The 26,310-nt window shown below is 35.2% G+C and overlaps 3 protein-coding genes across 3 annotated transcripts; 1 reads left to right on the forward strand and 2 right to left on the reverse strand.

Moving 5' to 3' along the window:
- Nucleotides 1-1,405: 1,405 nt before the first annotated feature.
- Nucleotides 1,406-4,873, reverse strand: LOC133679456 (probable hexosyltransferase MUCI70). The gene is made up of 7 exons (XM_062102058.1): nt 4,528-4,873; nt 4,164-4,352; nt 3,732-3,800; nt 3,446-3,645; nt 2,797-3,212; nt 2,032-2,216; nt 1,406-1,823 (listed from the first exon to the last, which is right to left on the reverse strand). The coding sequence occupies exons 1-7, from the start codon at nt 4,625-4,627 to the stop codon at nt 1,450-1,452; spliced, it is 1,533 nt and encodes a 510-aa protein (XP_061958042.1). The 5' UTR covers nt 4,628-4,873; the 3' UTR covers nt 1,406-1,449.
- A 1,700-nt stretch (nt 4,874-6,573) lies between these two features.
- On the reverse strand, nt 6,574-9,282 carry LOC133679157 (uncharacterized). Its single transcript, XM_062101664.1, has 4 exons — nt 9,192-9,282; nt 8,296-8,972; nt 8,032-8,205; nt 6,574-7,107 (listed from the first exon to the last, which is right to left on the reverse strand). Exons 2-4 carry the CDS (start codon nt 8,947-8,949, stop codon nt 7,078-7,080), a joined length of 858 nt encoding a protein of 285 aa, XP_061957648.1. The 5' UTR covers nt 8,950-8,972; nt 9,192-9,282; the 3' UTR covers nt 6,574-7,077.
- A 6,413-nt stretch (nt 9,283-15,695) lies between these two features.
- On the forward strand, nt 15,696-26,177 carry LOC133680020 (transportin-1-like). The gene is made up of 29 exons (XM_062102802.1): nt 15,696-16,145; nt 16,231-16,518; nt 16,741-16,830; nt 16,934-17,011; nt 17,113-17,193; nt 17,478-17,528; nt 17,748-17,833; nt 18,726-18,792; nt 18,883-18,939; nt 19,033-19,062; nt 19,196-19,255; nt 19,406-19,519; nt 20,144-20,257; nt 20,764-20,862; nt 21,029-21,154; nt 21,234-21,308; nt 21,445-21,516; nt 21,648-21,758; nt 22,003-22,086; nt 22,642-22,749; nt 23,166-23,267; nt 23,485-23,547; nt 23,629-23,703; nt 24,132-24,203; nt 24,279-24,406; nt 24,488-24,539; nt 24,622-24,690; nt 24,777-24,836; nt 25,381-26,177. Exons 1-29 carry the CDS (start codon nt 15,957-15,959, stop codon nt 25,462-25,464), a joined length of 2,685 nt encoding a protein of 894 aa, XP_061958786.1. The 5' UTR covers nt 15,696-15,956; the 3' UTR covers nt 25,465-26,177.
- The last annotated feature ends 133 nt before the right edge of the window (nt 26,178-26,310 follow it).

The raw sequence follows: 26,310 nt of genomic DNA on the forward strand, positions 1-26,310 counted from the left end.
CATAATTTAAAAAATTAAATTAATATGAATTGACTTGAAATTAAAAAATAATAATTGAGTTAACCTGATTTACCTATCCAAGCTTGTCTCTAAATTCAAACAAGTTTTAAAATTATGTTAATAATAAGGTGGTTCAAAATCCAGCACTGTTCAGTTTGGGCAAAAAATTTCAACTGAAATAGGTTTTTTTATTTCTAAAAAACTTGACTCAGACTAAATTAAAAAATTAATTCAAATCAATTCAGTTTAGCTTGAGAAGGGTTTTTATCGGAAAACTTTAAACTTCCCCACACTGTCCCCATCTGTCCAAGTTTAAAGATTCAACAGATAGCACTAAAAATCCAGGGCCCGCATAAAATGAGAATCCATCAGACAATGTTTATCTAGATGTTAAAAGTGTGAAAAGTGAAGATGCTATTGGAAAGCAGTCTGCTAAGAAAAAATTGTTGGCCTGGCATGGTGATTCTTGTCTGGTCACTAAAAGCGCATCAATAATTTGGGAAGGAAACTGTCATGGCTGTGATGTACAATCTGGCAATAGGACTTTCTCAAAATGCGGACAAGAATCAATGGTGAAAGCTATAAATGTATCTATTCATATGAACGGCATGGAAGGCATTTGAACACGCCTAATTAATAACTATGCCACCAGCCTGTCAATGTGAGCATTCTTAGACGCGAAAGCCACGTTTAATATCGAGGTATCATCAGTATTTGTGTAGCCCTGTTTGAAAGGTCGGATTTGCGCCTTACATAAAATCTTGGACTTGCGAATGGATATTGTTGTGTACAATAATTGGACTCCGCCGGGATTATGAACGTGAAAACAAGCAGTCCAATTGGCCGCCAGGCCGTGAGAAGATGAAGACATATTGAAGCTGGTGAGGGAGGGAGGTGATCGGGAATTTAAGGAAATACCAGATAGCAGACGCGCAGATGAAAAGAGATGCGATAGTCACAGGGGTAAGCTTAGCAAGATACTTGTACAGGGGGAGGAGAATACCTGTGATCATGTTCGAGACTCCATGTTGTTGAACACTGAGCGAGTATTTAGAACTCTCTTTTCATTCCAATATATTTCTATTTTTTTATCCTAAAACACTAATCAAACACCACACAATATATCTACCAAATTCCAAGTGAAAAAGGGATCCAACTAAACCAAATTCTTGTGGGACTCGTAAACCAAATTTATGAAGGAGACATCTATTAGGTGCCTGTGTTTGGTTAAAAAAAAAAGGCCACCAAAATATTCACCTGGTTTCATAATGAGTTAATTATCATTTAAATGCCAGGTTTTATTCTCTCTCTTTATTAACCCTTCAATGATGCGAGACCTCAAGTTTGTTTGTTTTTTTTTTTTGGGTTTTGTGTGTTCTTTCTGTAAGTAGCGGGGGCAAGTTAATAAAAAGAAATCAGTAATGTTAAAAATGGCGAAATGTATGAACCTCAGCCTGCTTTTGATGTTCTTACTACTTTAGGCAGTACAACTGATTTGAGATCTGCAGGATAAGGAGTCCACAAGCCTAATCCACCTCTGCTCTCCTTCATACTGCTACCGTTACCCTTAAATTCACTCAAACTTTTTACCCACTCTACCTTTGATGAATGCTCTCGGGTGTGCGGATGCAACACAAACAGTGAGTTGTACTCACAATTTGGAAACATGAAGAACTTGAATGCACCTCCTAATCTGTACACAACATAGCCAAAACTCAATTGGTCTCTTGGTGTGAAGAGGTTGACCTCGTTAAACCACAAGCAGCTAAACAGGTTACTCATAGCTGTATGTTCCCGTATGATAATAGCTCCCTCTGGCACATCTGCATTTACAAACACCAATCAATGGACATGAAAAATTATGTAAATCACTATGATTATCACTGTTTACACCCCCATCCGAATGCTCATATGCTTACATGTTGCATCTCCCAAGTCTACCAACAGAGAACACATGCCCAAATTTCATCCAAAAAAAAACTAGACAAATGCAACAAAATAAAGGACTAAGGAAGTTGCTTTCTCTCTCACCACTGACAGTACTTTTCTTTGGACTCCATGGCTCCATCCCCTCGTAATAATATATTTTCATGTGGAGATCAATGAGGGGTCGGGCATACCGTTTCCTTCGCTTATTTGCATCAGCCTCCTCATATATGCTTCGATGATGTTTGTGCTGAGCAATGGCAAATGTATTCTTCCCATGCCATAAGTATCTGCAGATCAAAGATCATCCATATTACCTGGTATCATTTACTTTGATATCATAGACATAAATGCGCGCGCACGCGTGCAATGATGGTGGTGAAACCTAGGGATACAACCCATGAACTTTCTCACTTAGACATTATCTTCAAGAGTGTATTTACAGACAACATATATTTCACTCTTGATGTAAGAGAATACCACATAAAATGAATTGAATTAAAGGCACCAATTGGCCCATCATTCATTTGTAAGTCATGTGAATGGAAGAATACAGATTGAAGAATAATTTAGCAGACAACACAACTATACGAAATCTCCCCTAAAATGCTTATTTCAAAAGGCTTACTTTTCATCTTGTGACCAGTGCTTTCAGGAAAAGTTGAGAGGAGAACACAAGTTTTGGATACTGAGGCATCCACTGACTAAGACCAGCAAATTTGAGACTTGAAGAAATATTTTCATTTACAAGAAAACTATAACAAAAGAAAGGCGAACATTCAAGTCTTAAGTTCATTTACTCTCAGCCATCACGATTAAAATGACAGAACTAAAAGACATGATCTGCAAATTAACCATGTAAGGATGTACCTTTCTAGAATTTGTAACGGATCAACTATCAGCTCCATTTTACCATCAATCCAGATGCTGTACTGTGCTTGAGGAAATAGCCTATGGGTTAAAATCTTGGGAACTTTCCCATTCCTTCTGGGCTCATCATAAGGTGAATGCTTCAGTAGAATAAGACGCCAGATACCAACCCATTGTCCCCTGTTATGGTCCTCCCAGACAGTAACATTTTCCTTCATGAATTTGAGAGAGATCTCATCCACCACCATAAGAAAACAAAAGAGTTCCTTAGAACGGTCGCTTATATTTGAAGGCTGATGAGGTACGTCATATCCATCGAAAATTCCAGAAGCAACCACGAATTTACATTTCTCAACATATTTAATATCTACAGGATCCATGTCTGCACCACCATTATGCATAAATCCACAATGCACCTGAAGCATATGTAAAAATAAGAAACAAAATTAAATTCATTTAAGGAGAGCTGTAAGTTGCCGAAAATTTCAACTTTCACAAGTCATGAAAAAGTATTTGACATAAATCGAAAATTATCTGATGCCATCCATCATCATTTCATTGTATAACATGACCCCAAAGATTACTTGGCTATTCTCAAGAATGAGGAATTAAACTAACAACAAAATTGACTTCGAGCATTTATATTTACCTTCATGGAAGAACTTAGTTTAAAACTCCTCTCTCTTTGTTTCCAGCTTTGATGTCCTCCAAATAATGGGGATGACTGAGATTCATCTTTCACGGGCTTATCCTCCATAACATATGAAAGATTTTTAATAATTTGGTCATGGGTTCTTCCCTCGGGAATAACTATTCTGTCAGGGTTACTGACGACAGGGATCGGACAACCTAAAGATACAAAGAGAAGTAGTATCAATTATAACAACCACATAGCAATCAACACTTCAAGAAATAGAAGTTGCTATAGTTCTTACGATGTTGCTGTGGCACAAATCCCCAAGTGTTTAAAATGGTATATACCTTGCTTTCTTTGTTACATATTGCTGCATGTCAAACACAAACATCATATCAAACCACAGAATGCAAATTTATACAAGTTGAAAAGTTAAGATTTCTACACACGATTTTCACTAGGCATGTATAACGCAAATGATAGGATTGCATCGTGTTCACATAAACAGTTAGCAAAATAATACAGATTTTGCATGCAATTCTTGTTCTCTTGTGCATAAGGGAAACTATGCATCTACAAGATCAAACTCATTTCTTGAATTTCCAAGTTTTTTACACATTGTTTGAATCCAAGAAAAACGAGTCATCCTATGAACCTTATCTAAACGCATAAATCACAAAAGTACATAAACAAATAAATCAGTAGCAGGATTTAGAGTGGTAGTAAACATTACCTGAAAAGAATAGATAAGAAGATTGACAAGACCAAACATGAAACAGTAACACAATAAGAATGAGTAACATCCAAAGAATGCCGGCAACAAGAACCAAGCGAATAAATCCTTTCTTCCAAATTATTTTCATCGCATAATCACTCGGCAACTTTCCAGAACTAAAAAGACCTCCACCACCACCTTCAACATCTGTTACACCATAAATTACATAACCAAGATCAGACTAATGCTAATCTTTTTTCACAAAAGGAACAAAACCCACCAATCCCTTAATGCCAAAATCAATAAAACAAAACCTACACTCGCCCGGTACACAAAAAAACAAAAACCCATGTCAGAAACTCAGTGATTCAATAGTAATTACCCTTAGAATTTGATGGTGGTGTATGATTATTATTGCTACGGTAGTTTCCTCCTTTCCGGTTTGCCCGTAATGACACTGACCGTTGCACTTCGCTCTCCATAATTATTTTTCGCACTTGATCCCTCCTCGAGAAAATGAGCTACAAGAACTTGATAAAAGCTTTGTGTTCGGTGAAATTAATGGAGATTGTAAGCATGTTACAAGTACCAACAGATCTGGGAAGCTGTGTTTAATAAGAAAAGAAAGAAATTAATCTTGTACTTGCAACTTTGTACATAGTATTGACGTATGTATTTCGTGTTATTTCAAAAAAAAAATTTGTCGGTTTGAGCTCCGAATGTGTGAAGCTTGCAGTTGCAACTTGCAATGTTTACACATTGGGCTTAGGTTTCTTAAGTTCTAGGAGTAATGCAGATGGGCCAAAAATTATGACCCGGATTTCCTCCACATATGAAATTATGACGTTTGGTTTCTCATGGGATCCACTTAATTGAATGATGCTCATCGGGTAAAGTTTGGATGAGGTTTGACCAATTTACTAAAATCTAGTCCAAATCAATCAGGTTTTATTAGACTAATATCTTTTTATGATTTAACTTGATATTGATCGGATCAGACTCTAGGTTGCAGATTTTCCGAACCAACATGTCAGGTGGGCTAGGTTGCATAACTATGTTCTTATCTGCTATCCTTTCCCTCTCTTTTAAAGGATTGATCATGAGCTTGGTGCCTAAGAATGGCATCAAGAATAAATGATGTTCTAGTCTTTGCTTGCATATAAAACTTGAGCAAAAGATCCGCTGTCTGTTTTGGATTCTTCATGGAGGAATAAACAAGGTCATACGTTCTAGTCATCTAGAAGAAAAGAACGGTGTTGCCCAATGCAGCTCCCCATCTCTGCACTGAAGTTGAAGGAAAATGGACTGACACCGCCTTGATGATACATCAATCTACCTAATTAGTCTGCAAGTTTTTACAGGTTCACATCAAGGTTTATGGTCCATAAATTTGGGGATTTTTTTCTAAAATCCATTTCTGAAAGAAAAAGCTCAGGTTGGCCCATATGAGGTCGTGATATACTGTACAGAATTCAAAGACAATCATCCGCTCCTTGCAGGAACTTCCTGATACAGTCCAAATCAAAGGAAAATTCTGATACCACAATCATTGGTTTTGTTTCAGAGAAAATTCTTGGCAAGAAAACGGAGATCTCAGAACCCTCAAAAGTTCCCGACAACAATGCTCGCATGGGAAACTGCCCTTAGCTCGAGGCAGATAATTTCCCTTTTTTGCAGCCTGTCTCCAGAGTAGAGATAGGGCATCTCGAATAAAAACTACATATATAGTTTTCTTGAGCTCTGAAGAAACATATAATATCAGCCAATCCTTTCTGCTTTCTGAATCTGTAACTGTTGCCCAAAATGAAACAAGCAGGCTCCTCCTAGACTCGCATATCCCATGTTGCCTTACAAGAGTTTCCAGCTTTGATGTCCTCCTATTAACTGTATGATAACCGGTTTGTGATCATATATTTTCTACGTTTTAAATTATTTTTTCTTCTTTAGTTGCTACTGCTCATGTTCATTTAGGTTACTACTACTGTCAAGGCTATAGAGCAATCAATAACACCATTTTTTGCGATTAAAAATATCAAATAAGTAAAATTTCAGCAGCTGGGATAATCTAAACTAGCTTAATATCAAATGGTGTTTGCAAATGATATCTTGAAATGTACCATATTGTTGTTATGGTAACTCGTGTGATCAGGCAGGTAATGCAGTTGCATTCATTACTCTGATCCGAGGAACAACCTTCATCGTGCACAGATTCAAACCTGTAAGATCACCTATTATAAATGAGTTTGCAAAGACAAAGGTTTTCAGCAATGCAGTATTGTAGTGGTTTTCACCAGCAATGGGGTATAATTGCAGCCGAGGAGGTGTTCGCCAGATGCCCTGATGGGAAAGACCCTTTTGCATGTTCACTGTAATTTGTGGCAGGATAAGAGCAACTAACAAAGTTAAAAAGTTTCAAGACTACAAAAGGTAAAGATTGCAAAACATCTATTTTATAGATCCAATTCTTATTGCTGAGGGACAACATAAAATGATATGTCAATATTCAGCTAAAATAGCCAGCACATTTACAAGTTTACACCAAGGTTTCCCAATCGATTGGAAGTATGTATTTTCATAATCGCACTCTTCATAGATGGAATTGGCAGACCTGCTTGGAGGCATAATATACAGTGCAGACTTCAAAGCCAGTCCTCTGCGTCTTTTCAAGAACTTGCCCAATTTTAGAAAGTTAAATAAGTAAAATAATCCATACAAATAGAACAAGAATAGTTATAATTCAGATCTGGAGAGCAGGGAAAAATTATTTGAAATCGCATTCTTTGGTTTCTTTTCCAGGCCTTTAGGAGCAAGTTCTTGCTCAGAAAATGCATTCTTTAAGTTCCCACCATGCTCCAATCACATGGGAAACTGCCCTTAGCTCGTGAGCATAACCACAAATACAACATTTCTAGTATTTCCTCTGAATGAACAGTCATGCCTTTTGCCGTTGGTTTTCTGCAGCCTGCGTACAAGTAGATAAGCATGTCAGAAACACAAACCAGGAAACAAATGCATGAAGAAAAATAAAAGAACAGCAAGGAAGTATGATATCATTTTCTTGGATCCTATAGAGACAGATAACTCAGGAAAATATTTATCTGTTGCATAGAAATGAAGCAAATAGGCTCCCCGTAGTTTCCATGACACAAAAGGTTCTATCATCACAGTATTACAGACATTCCTCACCCTTATTCTCCAAAAACGAAGGGTACTGACAGAATTAGTTTCCATGTGAGGTAGAGACACAGGAAAAGGAATTCCCAAATAGGGAGAATAACCACCCATGGGTCACTCCGCAATCTTATCCCAGTCAAGTGAGGTTTGCTAAAAAAATGATCACCATGCTGTATCTATCTCCCAAATGAGAAAAATCTCAGAAGATCTTGCATCCTTCACAACCCAACATCACCCCTAAAGAAAAGAAAAAAACGGCTAATCCATGCTAGTGTGCATCGAGTTAACTTCTATCATATTCATCCACACAATCAGCCTTCCCTTATATCATCCAAGAACATAGCTAACTCAAAGTTTGCTGAGATGCTTCAAATACTCTGCTCAAATCACTACTTTTGCTGATGTTGCACACACACTATATGTTGCATGCAACAGTCATGATTGCTCTATTTGGCACCTCAAAGAACAAAAATCTAGTCTTTATGGAAGATTCTAAACACCAACTGGAGACATAATTCAAGTAAAATAGATGGTAGTAAAAGAAACATCCATGTGTGAGTTTTCATATTAATTAATCTATTAATGAAAATTAAAATTAAAATTAAGAGAAGAACATACAACTTACACTCAAATTATGTTTCACACACATAATCTAAGCTCCTCTTAAAAGTCAAATAAAAAAAAATAGAGATTAAAAAAAGGTTCAACTTACCTTTTGGAGCTTCTCTAAGATGTTGTCTTCATAAGCTTGATGATTAATCCCAGAAAAAATGTTTAGGCCATCAGATTCCCTTGTGGGAATCGTTGTTGCTGCGACCTTTTTTCCATAAGGTAAAACTAGAAGAGGATTTGAAAGATTTCCATACACATTCCCCAAAGCAGCAACCTACCAAAAAACAACATAAGTAATTGCAAAAATCCAATGCCCAGACTCCATATTAGTAAATCAAGACTTTGATTGGAAAAGTAAACTTACAGCTGCTTCTTCAGTTGCCATTTCAACAAGAGCTTGGCCTCTTTTTTTCTTTTCCTTGTTACTTCTAATAACAACATCTTTAACCTCACCAAACTTCGAAAACAACTCTCTCAGCCTCTCAGCACTATAGCCCTCGCTATCCACTTTTTCCCATCTAACATTAAGTATTTTCTTCTCATCTTCCTCAATCCTACTCTCCTTTACTCCCACCGTCTTTTTCTTCACCACAGGCACACCTTTGTTCGCAAACATGGCTCTTATTTTATCCACTTGTGCTCTCAACTCCTTGTCAATCTTCTCTACTCTCCTTTTTTCCACTTCAGCAGGATCAGCAGCAAATGCAGCACGTTCCCTTTCTTCAAGATCAGATACCATCCTCCGCCTCTTGGCATCCTGCTGACCCCGACGGGCACGCTGCTCTCTTTTAGCTCGAAGAAGATCATCAAACAATTTACGGGCTTTCTCATCCTTGAGAACCTCGTATGACAACTTCAGCTTCTGGAAATTTTCATGAGCGTTCGGATCATCCGGCCTCTTATCCGGATGCAACACTAAAGCCTTCAGTTTATACGCTTTCGCTATTTCTTTTTCAGTTAGCTTCGCCCCTTCCTCCCCAGAAGGTAGCCCCAGCACATTATAGTGATCAACATCCATGGTTTTCGCAAAAAACTAGATAACTGCAAGTCAAAGCACAATATATAAAGATTCAGCTCACCCAATTATCGAAGAAACGAAACCCTAAAACGAACCCAGTAAAACCCTAAAACACAGCTACTCGGCTCAATTATCGAAGAATGAAAACCTAGGAAACCTGAATTTAATTAAAGAAACCCTAATAGTAATCGAGAACAAAAATAAGGGGATTGATTTTAGAAGATTGAATATAGATGACGTACCTCACGTCACGACACTGGGAGAATTTAATCGAGTTCTGCGTGTGGCAGAGAGAAACAGAATCGCACGGGGAGCAGAGTTTGAGCGGGTCGGGTTTAACCGGGATTTATAATTAAACGTTTTATAATGATTTTGGGCCGGGTAAGTCGGTGCGGACGCGCTCGTGTGTTCCGAGTATGGGCCTATTTCTATTAGGCCCAAAGAATGTTTAATCCGTTGACCATGTAGCGTTTTTGTTTAGATAGAAAAAAATGTAGAGGAAGAAAATAGAGATATGGGTGTGGATATATTTTTTAAGATCTTCGTAATGGAGGGGGGGATTTTTCATCAGATTTGAGATTCTCCGTTAATATTATTTTGTTGTATTTTAATATTCGACGGTTAATAGTCAATAAAAAATAAATATTAAGTTCATGTGAATATTGAATTTTATTATAACTCTCATCCATGATTAAGAAAAAATAATCAAAATATAAATTTAATAACAAATTTATTTTAAGAGACCTATCATTAGAGAAACATTTATGACAAGATACGAAAAAAAAATATGAATATGTATAATTGGGTTTGTGTTCCTAATGGAGTCGGGGGGCATGGTGCCTTTCCCATCCACGTTTGAATATAAGGAAGAAAATGCATTTTATATTGTCTCCATTGAAATTGGATTTTTTCGAATACAAATGGGTAGTTTATCTTAGTGCATATGAAATATAGACAGGGGGAGTAAAAAAATTAAAAAATTAAGTAAATCGATAAAATCAAAAATCAAATAATTAAAAAAACTGAATCGTGAAAAAAAAATTGATTAAACCGATTAGAATTTAAAAAAAAACTGACCGGTTTGGTTTTGATTTTATAAGCCTGAAACTAAAAAAACCGATCAGAACCGAACACAAACAAGAAAAACCGAAAAAAAAATCAAGTCAAACCAAAAAAACCGAGTTAAAACGGTCTAAACTGGTTTTTGTTCTAAAAAATCGAACCAAAACCGATCAGTTTGAATCGATTTTGGTTTTTTTAAAAAGAAATTTAATTTGATTATATATTTTTTAATAAAAACCGAACCAAATTGAAAATAACTACCTCTGCTATTAACCTTTATTCAAGGGATTTCACCTGCAATGGTCTGGAACGAATTGATTTCAATTCAATTATGTAAATAAATGGAAATAGCACAACTTTCTCAATGCAAAATGAAAGCTAGTAGGGAATACCTGAAGAAGGACTCCTACAATTTACATGGTCCAAGGCTAAAACCATCAAAATCATTCACACTCGTGAAGAAAGCAGCCCAACCCCAGACCCAAATTTATTTTCCTCGAGTCCTCCATCCTCTTCGCCGTCTATCATAGAAAAATAAAGAGCCATAGAAGTCAAAGTCCATCAAAATTGATTGCTTTTCTGACTCGAAACCATGTGCAAATAGAATACCACGTCTATCAAAATTGGCACAATGACTTGAGTTCATAATTTCTTTCCCTTTCTTTCTTTTATCTGCATGGCATAAAATATTTTTTTATTTTAAAATATATTAAAATAATATATTTTTTATTTTAAAAAAATATTTTTTACATTAATATTCAGCACATCAAAATGATACGAAAATAAAAGTGCTTTTTCAAAGTTGTTTTTCAAAATTCTTTTTCCAAGTTCAATTCTTAAAGAAATTGCACCAATGGAATTGCCATATAGTGATTTCAATTCTGAAGCTCATGAATTCAACTCTTCAGGTCAAAATTCTTTTCAAACAAGAGAATTGGGAAAACTTGAAGAATTGAATCCATTTTCACCGAGTCATAATGTTTCAAAAAATTGAAGAAGAAAAAAACAGCAGGGGTACAAGTTGTTTATGGAAACATGATCTTTATATGTTTTTTTTTTCTTAGAGATATAAAGATTTACTCTAAAACTATCTGAAAAATGAAATTATTTTTTATGTTTTGATCTTCTTCTTTTCAGTGGGACACATTTTTTTGTTTGCTATTTTCGTTCTTCCTACCCCACAACAATGACCAAACACTATTTTCTTTTGTTAGAAAACAGAAACTTCAATGTCTCTACACATGTAATCCCCTCGCCGACCAAATTGGATTTCTGGATAATGAGAGGTACATATGAATGTCTGGGTGCTTGTACTTGACAGCTACAAACAATTGTGGTGTTAAAATATTTTTTTTATTTAAAAATATATTAAAATAATTTTTAATTTACTTTTAATATTAATATATCAAAATCATTAAAAAATATTAGTATAATACTTTAAACAAGGTAATAAAAAGCTACGAACCACACCTTAAAATCAAATGTTTGATTCTTCAATAATGGATGATCATATAAGCAGGTTGATGGCAGAAATCAACGTAATTGTATAAGTCTCCCTGTATTGTCTTTCGAGGAAAATATGATTGAAAGGTCCACGATAATATTATTAGTATTTGGTTAAATAATGAAAAAAAAATTATTTGCGATTAATAAATAAATTTAAAAATGTATGAAAGTTTTCTGACCTTAATAGTTGTTACTGCTGGCCTGTTCAAAAGTTCAAGTTGCTTCTCAAATTCTAAATCTTCTTCTCTAGATAATTCCTTGCCTTCCACTCAATCATCGCTAAACAAGACACCATAGGAACAAAAATTCCCGGGTGGCACTTGAAGTCATGGCTCTAACCTGAATAATGGAAGCAATTTTAATTTGTGTTTCCCTTAGCTTTAAAAGAGATCACGACTTCAAGATAACAATAATCCTAAAATTGTTAGGAAAGTGATACTATATTTTAAAAAAATAACAACCAAAGGAAAAAAGAGATCAAAATAAATAAAAAATATATATATAAATTGCTATTGTAATCCACAGCACTAATGAATGTGAAAAAATAATGTTTTTCCTGCACTTTTTAATTTTATATTTCATTTTTTAATATCAATAATTAAGGAAAAATAGGTCAAAATGAAAATTAGCTATTATAAACTATTTCTCTACACCCTTTAACTTTATATTTAATATATTTTTTCGTGGCAACTATGAATAAACAAGCCATTATAAATTTTACCTGACCAGACTGTTAGCAAAGAGGTTTTGTAGGTGCTGTCCCTCGCTGTGGGCATGGATGGATATATTATTATAAAAAAAAAACCTTGATGTTTCACTGTACTTGTACTCACATTTTCCTATGAATTTCTACAATAAAATTATAGTCTTGTCCTTGAAAATTCAAGACAATATAGTGTTTTTCACTGAAGCTATTGTAAAATTTAATAGGGGTAAATGAATCTTTTAATCTCTGATTTGCATGATATAATATCTAAAATACCTTTGAAAATTGATTTTCCACGTTAACAAGGTAATGGATGTTTTTTGTTCTTACTTCTTCTTGGCCAATTTAGTTCCTAGAGTACTCCTGGAGTCAAATAATCTAAAGCTAACATTGTGTGGTTTTTTTTTCCGTCTTTTATTATGTTTTTTTTCTGTTAATATTGTGCGAGGTCAAAAACAATTTGGCATTAGTATTAATTAAATTAAAAGAAAAAAGTTGTTGGTATATGAAGGAGGTGACACGCTTTTTAGGTCCCAATCTAGATTCTTAGTTTTTTTTATCATATTTTAATTTTTTTTTAATTTTATTATTTATTCCATGATATTTTTTTATTTTTTTATATCTAGTCTTTATTTTCTTGATTTTTATTTTTTATCTTGATTCTTTTAAGAATTTTATTTTTCTTTCAATTTTTTCGTTCGATTCAATATTTGATGATATTTAATGTTCAACTCTTATTGTTTTGAATTCTAATTTTAATTCTTAGCCTTTTTATCAAATTTTATTTTTCTTTCAATTTCATCCTTTAAATCTATAATCTTTATTTTTTAAAAATTTGGTCTTCATTCTCTTGATTTTTTTTTTATCTTGGATATATTTGTTAATTTGATTTTTTAAAAAAATTTCACCATTCAATACAATATTTTAGTTTATCTTTTATTTTTTTTCAAACGAGGTCTCTATTCTCTTAATTGTTGTTTTTTATCATTTATTTTTTTATTCTATCATTCGACATTTGATTTATTGAGATTTGATTTCCTTGGTTTTTCCTATTGATTCTATACCATACCCGGGAGTCAATTAAAGACAACTATCAAGTTGTAAATCGAGTAGGTTAACCCGAGTTAACAAAAGTCAACCGAATCTTTAGTTTTATAAAAAGTCAAAATGATACCACTTAAAAAAATGAAGTTTGACCTTGTTTTAACTGGATTTGCCCCGTATTAACCGAAACATGGGTCAACTCGAATTCCTAACCGCCTTACGCTGGATCAATCCCCCCCATTTATCTTGAAACTAGGCCTAGTTTAAGCCACGGGTAGCCTGGTCATAGGTCAACTTGTCTGGCTGAGCCAAGTTTTAAAATAGTAGCTTTCTAAATGTGGTGCTTCCAGTTTAGTTATTAATCAAGGTGATGAGTCTAAAAAATTAACACATGTTGACATCGTTTTCTTTCCCGGTTATATCCTTTAAAGTTGTTTGTTTTAAAAAATTAACATTGCTATTTTCTTATGTTTTCTTTTCTATTTTATGATATTTTTTTATCCTTTTCGATTTTATCTTTCAAAATTCAAATCTTTATAAAAATATTTTTTATTTTATTTTATTTTTTATTAGATTATCATTTCCGCATAATTCTACTTACGAGTTTTGATAACGTCACCGGTTTTGTTGGTGCTTTGTTTGTTAAGATTTATTTATTTTATTATTATACATTTTAATTATCGGGATTGACAATCAATATTATTTTTTGGCCCCGTTTGTTTGCAGGAAAGTAGTTTCTTTTTGGAAAGTGAATTCCGGGAAAGTATTTTCCGATGTTTGGTAGTGTAATGGAAAATAAGTTGGAAAACACTTTCCAGTGTTTGGTTATGTTATGGAAAATGAGCTGGAAAATAACTTATTAATGTTTTATTTTTTCAAGTTTATTAAAATAATGAGGAACAAATCTTACAAATTAAAAAGTTGAATGAGAATGAAATTGAAAAAAAATATAATTTCATAAATTATCTCAAATAAAATAAATAATAATCAAAATAATAGAGATCAAATCTAAAAAATTAAAAAAAATGAAAGGTGAAGAAATTAAAATAATAATAATTAACATTTTATAAATTATTTCAAATAAAATAAGTAAAAATCAAAAGAATAAAGACCAAATTTGATAGATAAAAAATTTCAATAAAAAAATGATAAGAAAAAAGCAAATAGCAATTATAAAAATAAGGACCAAAATTAATATAAAAATTAAATTTTAAGAGATGAAATTGAAAAATAAATATTCAAAACAAATTATATATAGCAATCAAAAGTTTTAGGATCAAATTTGATATAATTAGCAAATAATGACATTTCTAAATTTTTCACAACTTCCGGAAAGTGTTTTCCGCCCAAATTTTTCAGGAAAACACTTTCCTGAAAACCAAGCCAAATTTTTCTTTGACTGGAAAGTGTTTTCCGTTGACCAATTTTTTCAATAGCAAACAAACACAAGAAAGTTTGGAAAGTAGTTTCCCGGAAACCACTTTCCGGAAAACAAACACAGCCAAAAGGGAAAACACTTTCCTATAAATCAAACCAAATTTTTCTTTGACCGAAAAGTGTTTTCCGTTGACCGAAAAGTGTTTCCGTTGACCAGAAAGTGTTTTCCGTTGACCAACTTTCCTAATGGCAAACAAACACAGGAAAGTTTGGAAAGTGATTTCCCAAAAAATGAATTCCAAAAAATAAACATGGCCTTAATTATGTTTTTATGATATCAAGTGGTGAATTTTTTTATCATCCTTTAAAATATACAAGGCAGTGCTTGAACATCTTTTTTGTGCCGCCAAAAAAATCAGTCTGGTCCACTGTGAATCGGGTGTGAACTATCTAGTTGAGTTTCTATATCATCAAGCACAAATGATTTTAATATCTTAAGACATATTTTTGTAGGGATTGAGAATAAAACGTGCCATTTCTCTGACATTGCATTTCACACTCCTCCTATTCAAATTGTCTGAAAGATACGGATTCAATGTCTTGATAGTCAAGTCATCTAATTGTCTTTAATTTTATAACCATACATAGTAAATACACAAGATAAGATCGTAAATTTAGATATCAGAAACCATTAAACCAGATATAATTACGAATTAAAAAAATAAATAAATCAATGACTCACATCATAACAACAATTATTATCGGCAGTAACCAAACTTGATCCTATAAATGGACCCAACATCTCGCCAATAAAAAATCTGACCATGTAAATTTATCCGGGAACTTGCTAATTTAAAATATCGAGTGGCGGAATTTTTTCTTGAACTCATTTAAAGGCTGAGTTAATAAATCTCGACAAAACCCAACCGAGACTCGGTTGAATTAATTTGAAGATTTTTTTTTTTAAATAACGTCATTTTATTTTTTAAAAATAAAATAATATTATTTTAGAAATGACCCATCAATCAACAACCGGCTGAGAACTACGGCATCCACCGGTGCTGAGGGTTAACACACAAGTCTCCTCTGTACCCTACCGCACAAAACCCCCCCGCCACACCCCGCCCCAGCACGCAGAAATACGCAAAACAGCAAAAGACAACACTGTCCGTCTTTCTTGCATATATAGAAGTAGACTGTACTAGTTGGGAGCAGAGAAAATATTACTCTGAAAGAATCTACACAATAAGAGAGAAAGAGTCTCCTCTACTCCTTCACCTTCTTCGCAAAATCTTCTTCAAGAATTAGATTAATGGAGGCAACGGCAGCGGCGGCGTGGCAGCCACAGGAAGAAGGATTCAAGGAGATCTGTGGATTACTAGAGCATCAGATTTCACCAACTTCAACCGCCGATAAGCTTCAGATTTGGCAACAACTTCAAAACTTCTCTCAATTCCCCGATTTCAATAATTACCTTGCCTTCATTCTTTCTCGCGCCGAGGTAACCAGTTTTTTCATCAATTTTCCGTCGATAGTGGAGAGCATCGGTAATTTCTGAATTTAATTTATAATTGTTTAAATTGCAGGGGAAATCGGTGGAGATTAGGCAGGCGGCGGGATTATTGTTAAAAAATAACCTAAGAAATGCGTATAAAACTATGACGCCCGCGTATCAACAGTATATAAAATCGGAGTTGTTGCCGTGTTTAGGAGCGGCGGATAGGCATATAAGGTCGACGGTGGGGACCATTATTAGTGTTGTTGTTCAACTGGGTGGAATTTTGGGGTGGCCTGAGTTGCTGCAAGCTCTCATTACTTGTTTGGATAGTAATGATCTTAATCACATGGAAGGCGCTATGGATGCTCTGTCTAAGGTATTGTTGATTGCTTCTTCTTTGAACGAGTTAGTGTTTTAAGTAAATTATTAGTGTTTGTTCTCCGGTGTGTGTGTGTGTGATGTTGATGAATTTGGACAAAGAGAAAACTTATAAGAATGTAGTTGGTATGGTTTTTGTGGGAAATATATTAATGAGAGGATGTGTTTTCTTGTTGAGTAGTGATAACTGCTGTATTAAGGCAATGCTCTCTTGATGTAGATTTGCGAGGATATTCCACAAGTTTTAGATTCAGATGTGCCTGGGTTACCTGAGCGACCCATTAAGATCATGCTTCCTCGATTATATCAGGTTGGATGGGTGTTTTCTCAGAGCTCTGAGATCATTTTGGAGGTTTTTCTTGTTTATGATCCCAACTAAGCTAATTTTGTTAACCTGGTTTTGCCATGAACAGTTCTTCCAGTCACCTCATACCTCGCTGAAAAAACTTGCGTTGGGTTCTGTGAATCAATATATTATGTTAATGCCTGCTGTGAGTATTCTTTGTTACATCCATCTTGTTTCCCAGTAACTGCTAGACGCTATTTTGATTCTCAGAGACAATTGGTAAATACATATTTAAATTTTTTGCAGGCTCTTTATGCATCTATGAATCAGTATCTTCAGGGTTTGTTTGCTCTTGCTAATGACCAGGCTGCAGAAGTGCGGAAATTGGTGAATACTTTCTCATCGCCTCACCATGATTGGATCTAATTTACTTCAAAATAGAAATTTAGCCGCTTTTGATTTTTTTCTGTATCAGTTGCTGTATTCTGACTGTAAAATGTAGGGTTTTAATGGTGCTATTTGTCGGGATGCATATATCATATCATGTTTCCGTTCCTAGCACAGAAAAAAGAATTGAAATACAATCTTTGCTAACTATTCAGATTATTGCTCTTCTGTTTCACAAGTTTGGCTGTGCTGATCCATATATTTTCTAACTCCGTGCTGAACAGGTTTGTGCAGCTTTTGTACAGCTAATTGAGGTCCGGCCATCTTTCTTGGAGGTGAGTATCTTGTTAATTTAATCTCATGTATGTTCTTTCTGATTGGACTTGTACTGTCTGTTACCTCAGTTTCAAGTCCCTTATTAGTTGTTTTTTACTTGCCTTGTTGCACTATTGAGCGTCTCAGTTTTATGTTACATAATTGCCTTATGTGCCATAATGTTTTATGCTCCCACTGTAATTTTTTTTTCATTGATGTGACTTTTTCACTTTTTTTAGCCACATTTGAGAGATGTAGTTGAATATATCTTGCAAGTCAACAAGAATGGCGATGATGAAGTGGCTCTTGAAGCCTGTGAATTCTGGTAAACCTCCATTCCATAAATTACATGTTTGATAATTTTGTAGCTTAGACATCCTGGGTTGGAGAATTGGTTGTAGACACCATAGTACCTTGAAGTTGATTCCATTATGTATGAGATGGGATGTAGATTGCCCGTCTAATCTATTTGTTTTGTAGTTCTTGGTTTTTTTTTTTGCTTCCAAACTTTTGTTGGCAATATGAAACAGAAGTGCAAGTGGCACTGTTAGTATTGGGAGTGGAGAAGAACTTTTGCTTCTTCCTCTCTCCAGCATTAACTTCACAGATGTACAAAAACAAAAAAATTTGGATTAGTGGTTGTTTTGGTTTGGGGTTGGAAAAAAAGAAGAAGAGGGGGTTTAATGATTTACATGAATTCATGTTAGGAAAAATAAATGTCGAGGCAACCGATTGTGCTATGATTGTGTACATCTTTTATGAACTGTATAGTTGAAAATGTATGAGACCTTGTCGTAGTGTTTGGGGTGGTAGTGTAGTGAACTAGTAATGGTGTCAGTGGTAACATGATGGTGGTTTGTGATGGTGCTGATGTCCGGAGCACTCTTAGAGTGTTGGTGGCATTGATGGTCTGGTGATGTTTCTGTAAAGTTAATTTTAGCCCCCCTCTTTAAACTAGCTCCCTAGGTTAACAATTAGTGGTCATCTGGTGTTTTAATCTTAAATCTTGGCCTGGTTAGCATTTCATGTCCTGTTCCAAACTGTTTTAATCATGATCAACAAGATTAATATTTGATTCTCTTTAACCTTGCAAATGCAACTTAAGCTGCATATGAGCTTATTTGCCGCTGCTGAACATTTGCATGCCTTCTCAGTTATTATAACTATTTATGTCTTTCACTTCACACTGCCTTCTTAATATCAATTATAATCGCCAGGTCTGCATACTGTAATGCTCAGTTACCACTTGAGAACTTAAGAGAATTCTTGCCACGTCTGATTCCGGTACTGCATAAACCCTTTATACATTTGTTACCTTATTTTCTTCAGAGTCACATGCAACTTTTTTTCAAACCTCTGGCCAAACTTTTTCAGGTTTTGCTGTCAAACATGGCTTATGCTGATGATGATGAGTCGCTCGCTGAGGCTGAGGTAACTCTTTTGTGTTGTTTTATGTTTATGGACAATTCTGACTAGGTATTTGTTATAATTCTTAATTTACCTGGCATCAATTCATTGTTGCAGGAAGATGAGTCTCTCCCAGACAGGGATCAGGTTCAATCTGTTTATTTTTGTTTTTCAATCCCAGGGTGTTCTAGTTTGTTTTATTTCTTGACAGATTTCATGCTTGAAGTATTGCATCTGAAACTATAATTTTTTCTCTTTTGGTATAATTTCTGCTCTGCAGGATCTGAAACCTCGGTTCCATACATCACGATTTCATGGATCAGATAGCGTGGAAGATGATGTAAGTTACAAAAATCTTGACATGTTTATTTAATGTGCTTCTCTAGTTTATGATTTGGTAAACTTATTTAAATTTGTGGTGCTTTAGGTGTAGAAAGACAAGGTCATTGATGAAAATCCTTCTAAATCAATATTTTGGTACAATTAACAGGATGATGACATAGTGAATGTGTGGAATTTAAGGAAATGCAGTGCAGCTGCTCTTGATATTCTCTCAAATGTGTTTGGAGATGAGATTCTTCCAACATTGATGCCTGTTGTTGAGGTAGTTAACTTATTTGGTGTTAGATGCATTAATTTCATTGGAAGCACTGTTTTTGCATTTTACTTTTCATCTCCATTGTGCATTAGTAGAGATGTCTCCCTTCAAGTGCTATTGCCTTGATTTGTTACCCATCTTTTCCTTATTATTGTCCAGATGATTAATTGTTGAAACACTTAGTCCTCTTGGTTGATCAAAAGATCATATGGTTCCTGGATCAAGCTGTTGATTTGGATCTTGCAACATCTGTTATGTGTACAGGTTTAATGGCACATATTTCTATGGGAAGTTAGTTTAGAGATTGTGGGTGCAGTTGGTCCTCGGCATGTTATCTCTAGAGAATTGATTTTGAGCATAGTAACAGTTGTAATACTATAAATCTTGTTATAACAATGGTCATTTAGCCCCACATCCATACATAGTGGGGAGAGGTTAGATCTTTAGTTTGAGTCTTGCTTTTGCAATCTAAAGAACCGGAAAAGAAACTATGAAACCTCTTGTGAAAGAACTGTTTTCTTCAACCATAATTATTATGTTATCACTATAGATCTTGTTATTCAAGAGATGTATGCTTATATCTATATGCTCAAGTTGAATAGCTATTGTAACTTAAAAAAATATCTGCAGGCTAAGTTAGCTGCTAGCGGTGATGAATCCTGGAAAGACAGAGAAGCAGCAGTTTTGGCACTTGGTGCTGTTGCTGAGGGTTGCATTGATGGTCTTTATCCTCATTTGTCTCAGGTGATAATTTTTTGAAGTCTTAAAGCACATGACCTAGGTTTTGAGTATAATGGATGCAGCTATGACTTCATGTTTTCTAGGAAATCTGTTAAGTCATAACTAGTTCAGTATGGAATGAGAGAAATATGATAGACTTTTGAAGGCATTAAGAGTCTGATATCAGAAATCAAATCTGAAATTTGAAGGAAATTACATATTTGGTGCATGGTGGCCTTCCAGTGCCTTATGCAGTTAATGCATAACTTGATTTTTTTTTCATTGTTTGTTCTCTTGCTCTCATCCATGTACGTGGCTTGAAGCCACCTTTATCTCTTTCTCCCAGTGAGTTTTATTAGAAATGGCTGTGATTTTGCAGTTGCTGTATTCTTGATTGTGATGCTTGTATCTTCTTTGTTACACCATTTTATATTGTCATCCTTTTTCTTTATAGTAGAGTGCTATTTTGCTAATTTGGTGATTCAGAATGTTTAGTCAATGCCAGAAATTTAAATATTTTGTGTATGCAGATGGTGGAATTCCTTATTCCTCTATTAGATGAGAAGTTCCCCCTCATACGAAGCATTTCCTGTTGGACAGTTTCCCGATTCAGCAAATACATTGTTCAGGTACAGTTCATTTTTGTTAATGCAGCTGTTTTTTCACAAGTGTGTTTGCTTCCTGTCTATATTCCTTACAACTTTATTGTCCTGCTTATTGTTATAAGGACGAATGATCCATTGTCGCTTTTGATTCTGCATTACTCAGTTGAAAATTCTTCTCTTATCTATTCAGGAAAGTGGCCATCAAAAAGGCTATGAACAATTTGACAAAGTTCTTATGGGTCTTCTACGGAGAATATTGGATACAAACAAGCGTGTGCAAGAGGCTGCTTGTTCAGCTTTTGCAACACTAGAAGAGGTCCTAATAGGTTCATTTTAACTGTTTCTTCTTTTTTCAATTATTTACATATATCTTAATGCTTTATTTGCATTTGCAGGAAGCCGCTGAAGACTTGGCACCACGTTTAGAGATTATTTTACAGCACCTCATGTGTGCTTTCGGGAAATATCAGGTTCCTTCTTGACACTAAAGCTCCTCTACTGTTAAAATGATTAGATGTAATTTGGATGATTTCATTGATAAGTTCATAAACAGCTTATGGTTACTGTTAGACTCCGCCTTTCATTTACATGTGTTTTTTGATCCAGAGACGGAATCTTAGAATTGTATATGATGCTATTGGAACTCTAGCAGATGCTGTTGGAGCAGAACTGAATAAGGTTTCAACATCATGTGATTGATCCCCCATTCTTGCTCCCTCAATTCCCTCTCCAGTCTCCTTTCAAGTGATGCATACAGTGGAGAGTCTTACTTGAAATTTAACTGAATTGATTATCTTGGTAATTTGCAGCCTGCTTATCTTGAAATTTTGATGCCACCATTAATTGCAAAGTGGCAGCAGCTTTCAAATTCAGACAAAGATCTCTTTCCCCTGCTGGAGTGCTTTACATCCATAGCACAGGTGTGATTAATTTTCACTTTTTTGACCTTTATCCCTGTCCCTGTTGTTCACATGATGCCAATAATACGTTAGTGAAAGATACGTCCTTATATGCTTTCAGATTTTATGGAAAGATGGGGATATGTTATTAAGATCAATAATCATCCCACCCTAATATATACTTGTGGTCATGGATTTAAGGCATTTTTTAAAGATCTGTAGCTCAGACTATAGTGGGATTAAAGATGCACATTTCTTCTTCCAGGCATTGGGTACAGGATTCTCTCAATTTGCTGAGCCTGTATTTCAGAGGTGTATAGCCATAATTCAGAGCCAACAATTAGCTAAGGTTTGAGCAAATTCTTTCATACAAAGTTTATGATTCAGAAGTGATGATTTGTTTTATGCTCATAGTAATTTAAATTCTGCTTTTGAGTGGTTTTTATCTCTGATTGTACTTTATGCGATTGAGTGCTGGCCTCTACTGTTTAACAGTTTATGCACTACTAACCATGTTTTGTAGTTTCAACTTTCAATCATGCCTCACATTTTATTGCCTATTTTCTCATTGACTGTTTTAGTAGTGATGGGATTGCCAATGAACATTGGTTCCTCTTCACTATCAAGAGGCCAAGCCTGCACATGGTGTGCTGTATTGATGGGCCACCATGCGAAATTATGACTTATGTTACTCTTTCGTTGCCCAACAAATGCAAATAAAAAGTTTGCTTGCTCAACCCATGACTTCATGATTTTATTCTAAAAGGAACTTATATCCCCTTGTGGCCAAGTTGCTTGTCCTGTTGAGATTTCTTTACTTCTAGTTGCCTTTATCACAATCTTGTTTGGTGGCTCCTATTATTGGATAATGGATTTTTAGAGATTCAGTAAATTTTTATTGCAGGTTGATCCTGTTACGGCTGGGTTTCTGTATGATAAAGAATTCATTGTTTGCTCAATTGATCTTCTCTCCGGAATTGCTGAGGGTCTTGGTAGTGGGATAGAAAGTTTGGTAATCCTCTTCTTCTAAACCTTTTCTTCCGTTGTGAAATTGTTCATTTTGTTCTCCTCTGTATGAAGTTGGTTCAACTTCTGCCAAAAAAAAAAAGGTACAACGCAATTTTCTGTAATTTTCTTTCATACTATCCACCCATGAATCAATGCAAAAATTTATTGTGTTCAGTGGACTTATAGCTTGGTTGCTTTTTTGGAATGCAATTTTTCTACCTTGCTTTGGAAAGAAAGGAGTACTTTGTTTAAGATTTAACAATTTGCTTATTCATTCTGGATATAGCACTGATGGAGTGCACATCGTATATTTACTTGCTGACCATGGATTGTGTTGTGTGCATTTGATGCTCTATAATCATGCATTTTGCTGCAAACGTGTCTTCCTTGTTGAATAATCTAATGAAGTTCCATCAGCAGGTTTCACAAAGCAATTTAAGGGACCTGCTTCTGCAATGTTGCATGGATGATGCTTCTGATGTTCGGCAAAGTGCTTTTGCACTCCTCGGTGACCTTGCAAGAGTAAGTTGGAACTACATGCACCTGCTGACTGAATTTAACTTTCCTCTCCACTCCCTTGCTACTATTTCAGAGCTGGGAAGTTAACTCTTGTGACAGTCTAAAGAAAAGGCAGCTAGGTAACCCTGAGCCACAAGATTAGTGACCGGCTCTTGGGTTCTTCATTATTATTTTACCTTTGGTAAATATCAATGCCTTATGGTGATTTTTTTTGATCTAGGTATGTGCTGTTCATTTGCGCCCCCGATTGCCTGAGTTTCTTGACGCTGCAGCCAAACAACTGGTTAGTGAATCTCATGTCTTGATTTTATGAGCACTATAGTTGGCCAGCAGCATATTTGCATAACAAAAATGCTTCATGCAGTACACTCCTAAGCTGAAGGAAAGCATTTCAGTAGCAAATAACGCATGCTGGGCTATTGGAGAATTAGCAGTTAAGGTCAGTTGATGGCTTTTCTGCAATGTATAGTTGACTAATATTCAGTAGAATGTAAGAGTGAAGTATGTTTTAACGTTATAGCAGTTTTATTTATTCTTGTCGGGTTCCAAAGTTTCAGTATTGTTGTGGTGTGGTCCTATTGTCAAAATTGCTGATGGTGGTGGCTGGAAAAATATGGCATATAATGAATTCAGTATCTTGTTATCATTTTTTTTCTGCCTCATCTTCATTTTTCATCTGCATGCCATGACTTGGGAAATTTAAGACCCAGTTGGGAAATGGACAAAGAGGTTATTGGGTGAACCTAAGGACATAAAATGCACTTACTTTAATACAATGAGACTTGCTGTTCAGCTCTCTTCTTGTTTGTTTTCATTTTTTTTAATTAATGGTGACAAATTTTGATTTTGTGCTTCTTACAATGTCAGGTTCATCAAGAAATCTCTCCTATTGTTATGACTGTCATGCCATGCTTGGTTCCAATTCTCCAACATTCAGAGGTAATGGTCTCCATGTTATTATTGTGTGCGCGTTTTGCTCATGATATTTATGATGTGATTTCTGGTGCTGAGCAGGAACTGAACAACAAGTCACTCGTAGAAAATAGTGCAATCACACTTGGGAGGCTTGCATGGGTTTGTCCTGAAATCTTATCACCACACATGGAGCATTTCATGCAATCATGGTGCATTGCTTTGTCCAAGTAAGTATCAGTCCATCTTCATCTATGTTCATGGAACATTTCTTGCAATCATAAAATTAACAAAGGATTAACATTTGGCAGGATACATGATGATATTGAGAAAGAGGATGCCTTCCGAGGTCTATGTGCAATGGTATGCCTTTACTCTCATAAATTTTTTTTATTAGAATTGGATGCATAATTAAACTTATGGTTGGGTGTTCTAAACATCTCAGGTCAGAAGAAATCCTTCTGGAGCTCTAAGTTCACTTGTTTTCATGTGCAAAGCGATCGCAAGTTGGCATGTAAGGATGGTGTTGCTGCTTGAATCTTATGAGTTATTTTTTTGAAATGATTTCATATTTTATTGCCTGGAAACCTATTTGTGTAGGAAATAAGAAGTGAAGAGCTACATAATGAAGTTTGCCAGGTGTTGCATGGTTATAAACAGGTCAGAAATGCATCTCACTTGTTTGATATGATTTACCTAATAAATTCTGGCCACGTTTCAATGTCATGGAAGTCAAGTATTTTGAAAATGATATTGATAACCCTTGGAAATATGGTGCAAGCTATTGATTTCTTAATAAAAAATTTCTAGTAAAAATCCCTTTTCAGATTGTTTTTTCTGTGGACGAGGACATGAAGGTTGCAAATTTGTGCAGGAAAAATTAAAGTGGAAAACCCCCCTACTATCTCCTACCCTTTTCCCACCTTCACTAGGAAAAGAGAAAGGAAAATGAAAAGAGCAACCTAAAACCTAAAGCAAAATGGATTTGTTTTGGAATTATTTCTTCCAAAGCAGTTGAAATCATTTACTCTATCCTGTTCTTTGGATGTGTGTTCTAAAACTCCTCGGTGTAGAATTTCCAATACAAAGGGGATCTTCTTTTCTATCACTGTGTACGTGGTTAACGTAAATTCATTTCCTATTATAATAACTTGTTGGCAACATTGATTCATACATGATTGTTTGACAATGAATGTGATTACAGATGCTCAGTAATGGAGCATGGGACCAGTACATGTCTGCATTGGAGCCCCCAGTGAAGGAAAAACTTTTGAAATATCAAGTGTAATCCTATTGTGATCTTTTTTTGCCGGAACTCATCTTCAGCTTGTGTTTCTTTTGAGCTAACACCTGCATTACTCGTGATCATCATTTTGTGCGTTTCCCTATGAGTTGAGTTGTGAGTTACTATTTAAGGCACGGACCAGGATGTCGTCGCGATTTTTTTTCAGACAAAGCATCGGTGTTGCCATATTTCCTAGAAGCTTGAAGCTGATCCTCTTCAAAACCCAGACAGTTTTTGGTTTTAGAAAAACTATCATTTGGGGTTTATGGGAATGATGTAAAGTGGTGCAGTTTTCCAAGCTTTTAGGTAGATGGTGGTTTCGGATGGTTAAAAGCGAGGACTTCAAGCTTCAAATATTTCTCTTCCTTTACCGGTCAAGATTATTTCTGTATTTTTTCGGTTTCAGTGGGATAGGTTTCTGTGTGATTTCCACACGTTTTTTCTGATACAAGGGGTTTTGACATCGTTCCCCAACTGTAAGAAGTTTTCGGCTTCACATAATCTTCCCCAAAGTCCGCTACAAAAATAGGGGGATGGATTCAGTGATTCCTGTTTCCTTGAGAGATTTGAGATTTGACTTGTGCGGGCAGTGATGTACCAATAAAATTCTTCTGGATTTTGATTGTAACAATACCCAATTTGCTGTTAAATCATAAATTGTTAATTACCTTGATGATATAATAAAGCCTTCTTCTTTCTGGATTGAGAACGTATTATTTCTGGTATCAGCTTATGGTTTGCTGGGTTAAACTTGCCTTGGACTATTCTCTATTGCTCACTTGCAATCCTGTTTGGTCATGCTAGAATTCATATCCCTGTCTGGAGTTCAGTCCTATCAAGGTGGGTTTT

Source organism: Populus nigra, chromosome 19 (genome assembly GCF_951802175.1).
Source record: "Populus nigra chromosome 19, ddPopNigr1.1, whole genome shotgun sequence".
Lineage (NCBI taxonomy): Eukaryota > Viridiplantae > Streptophyta > Magnoliopsida > Malpighiales > Salicaceae > Populus > Populus nigra.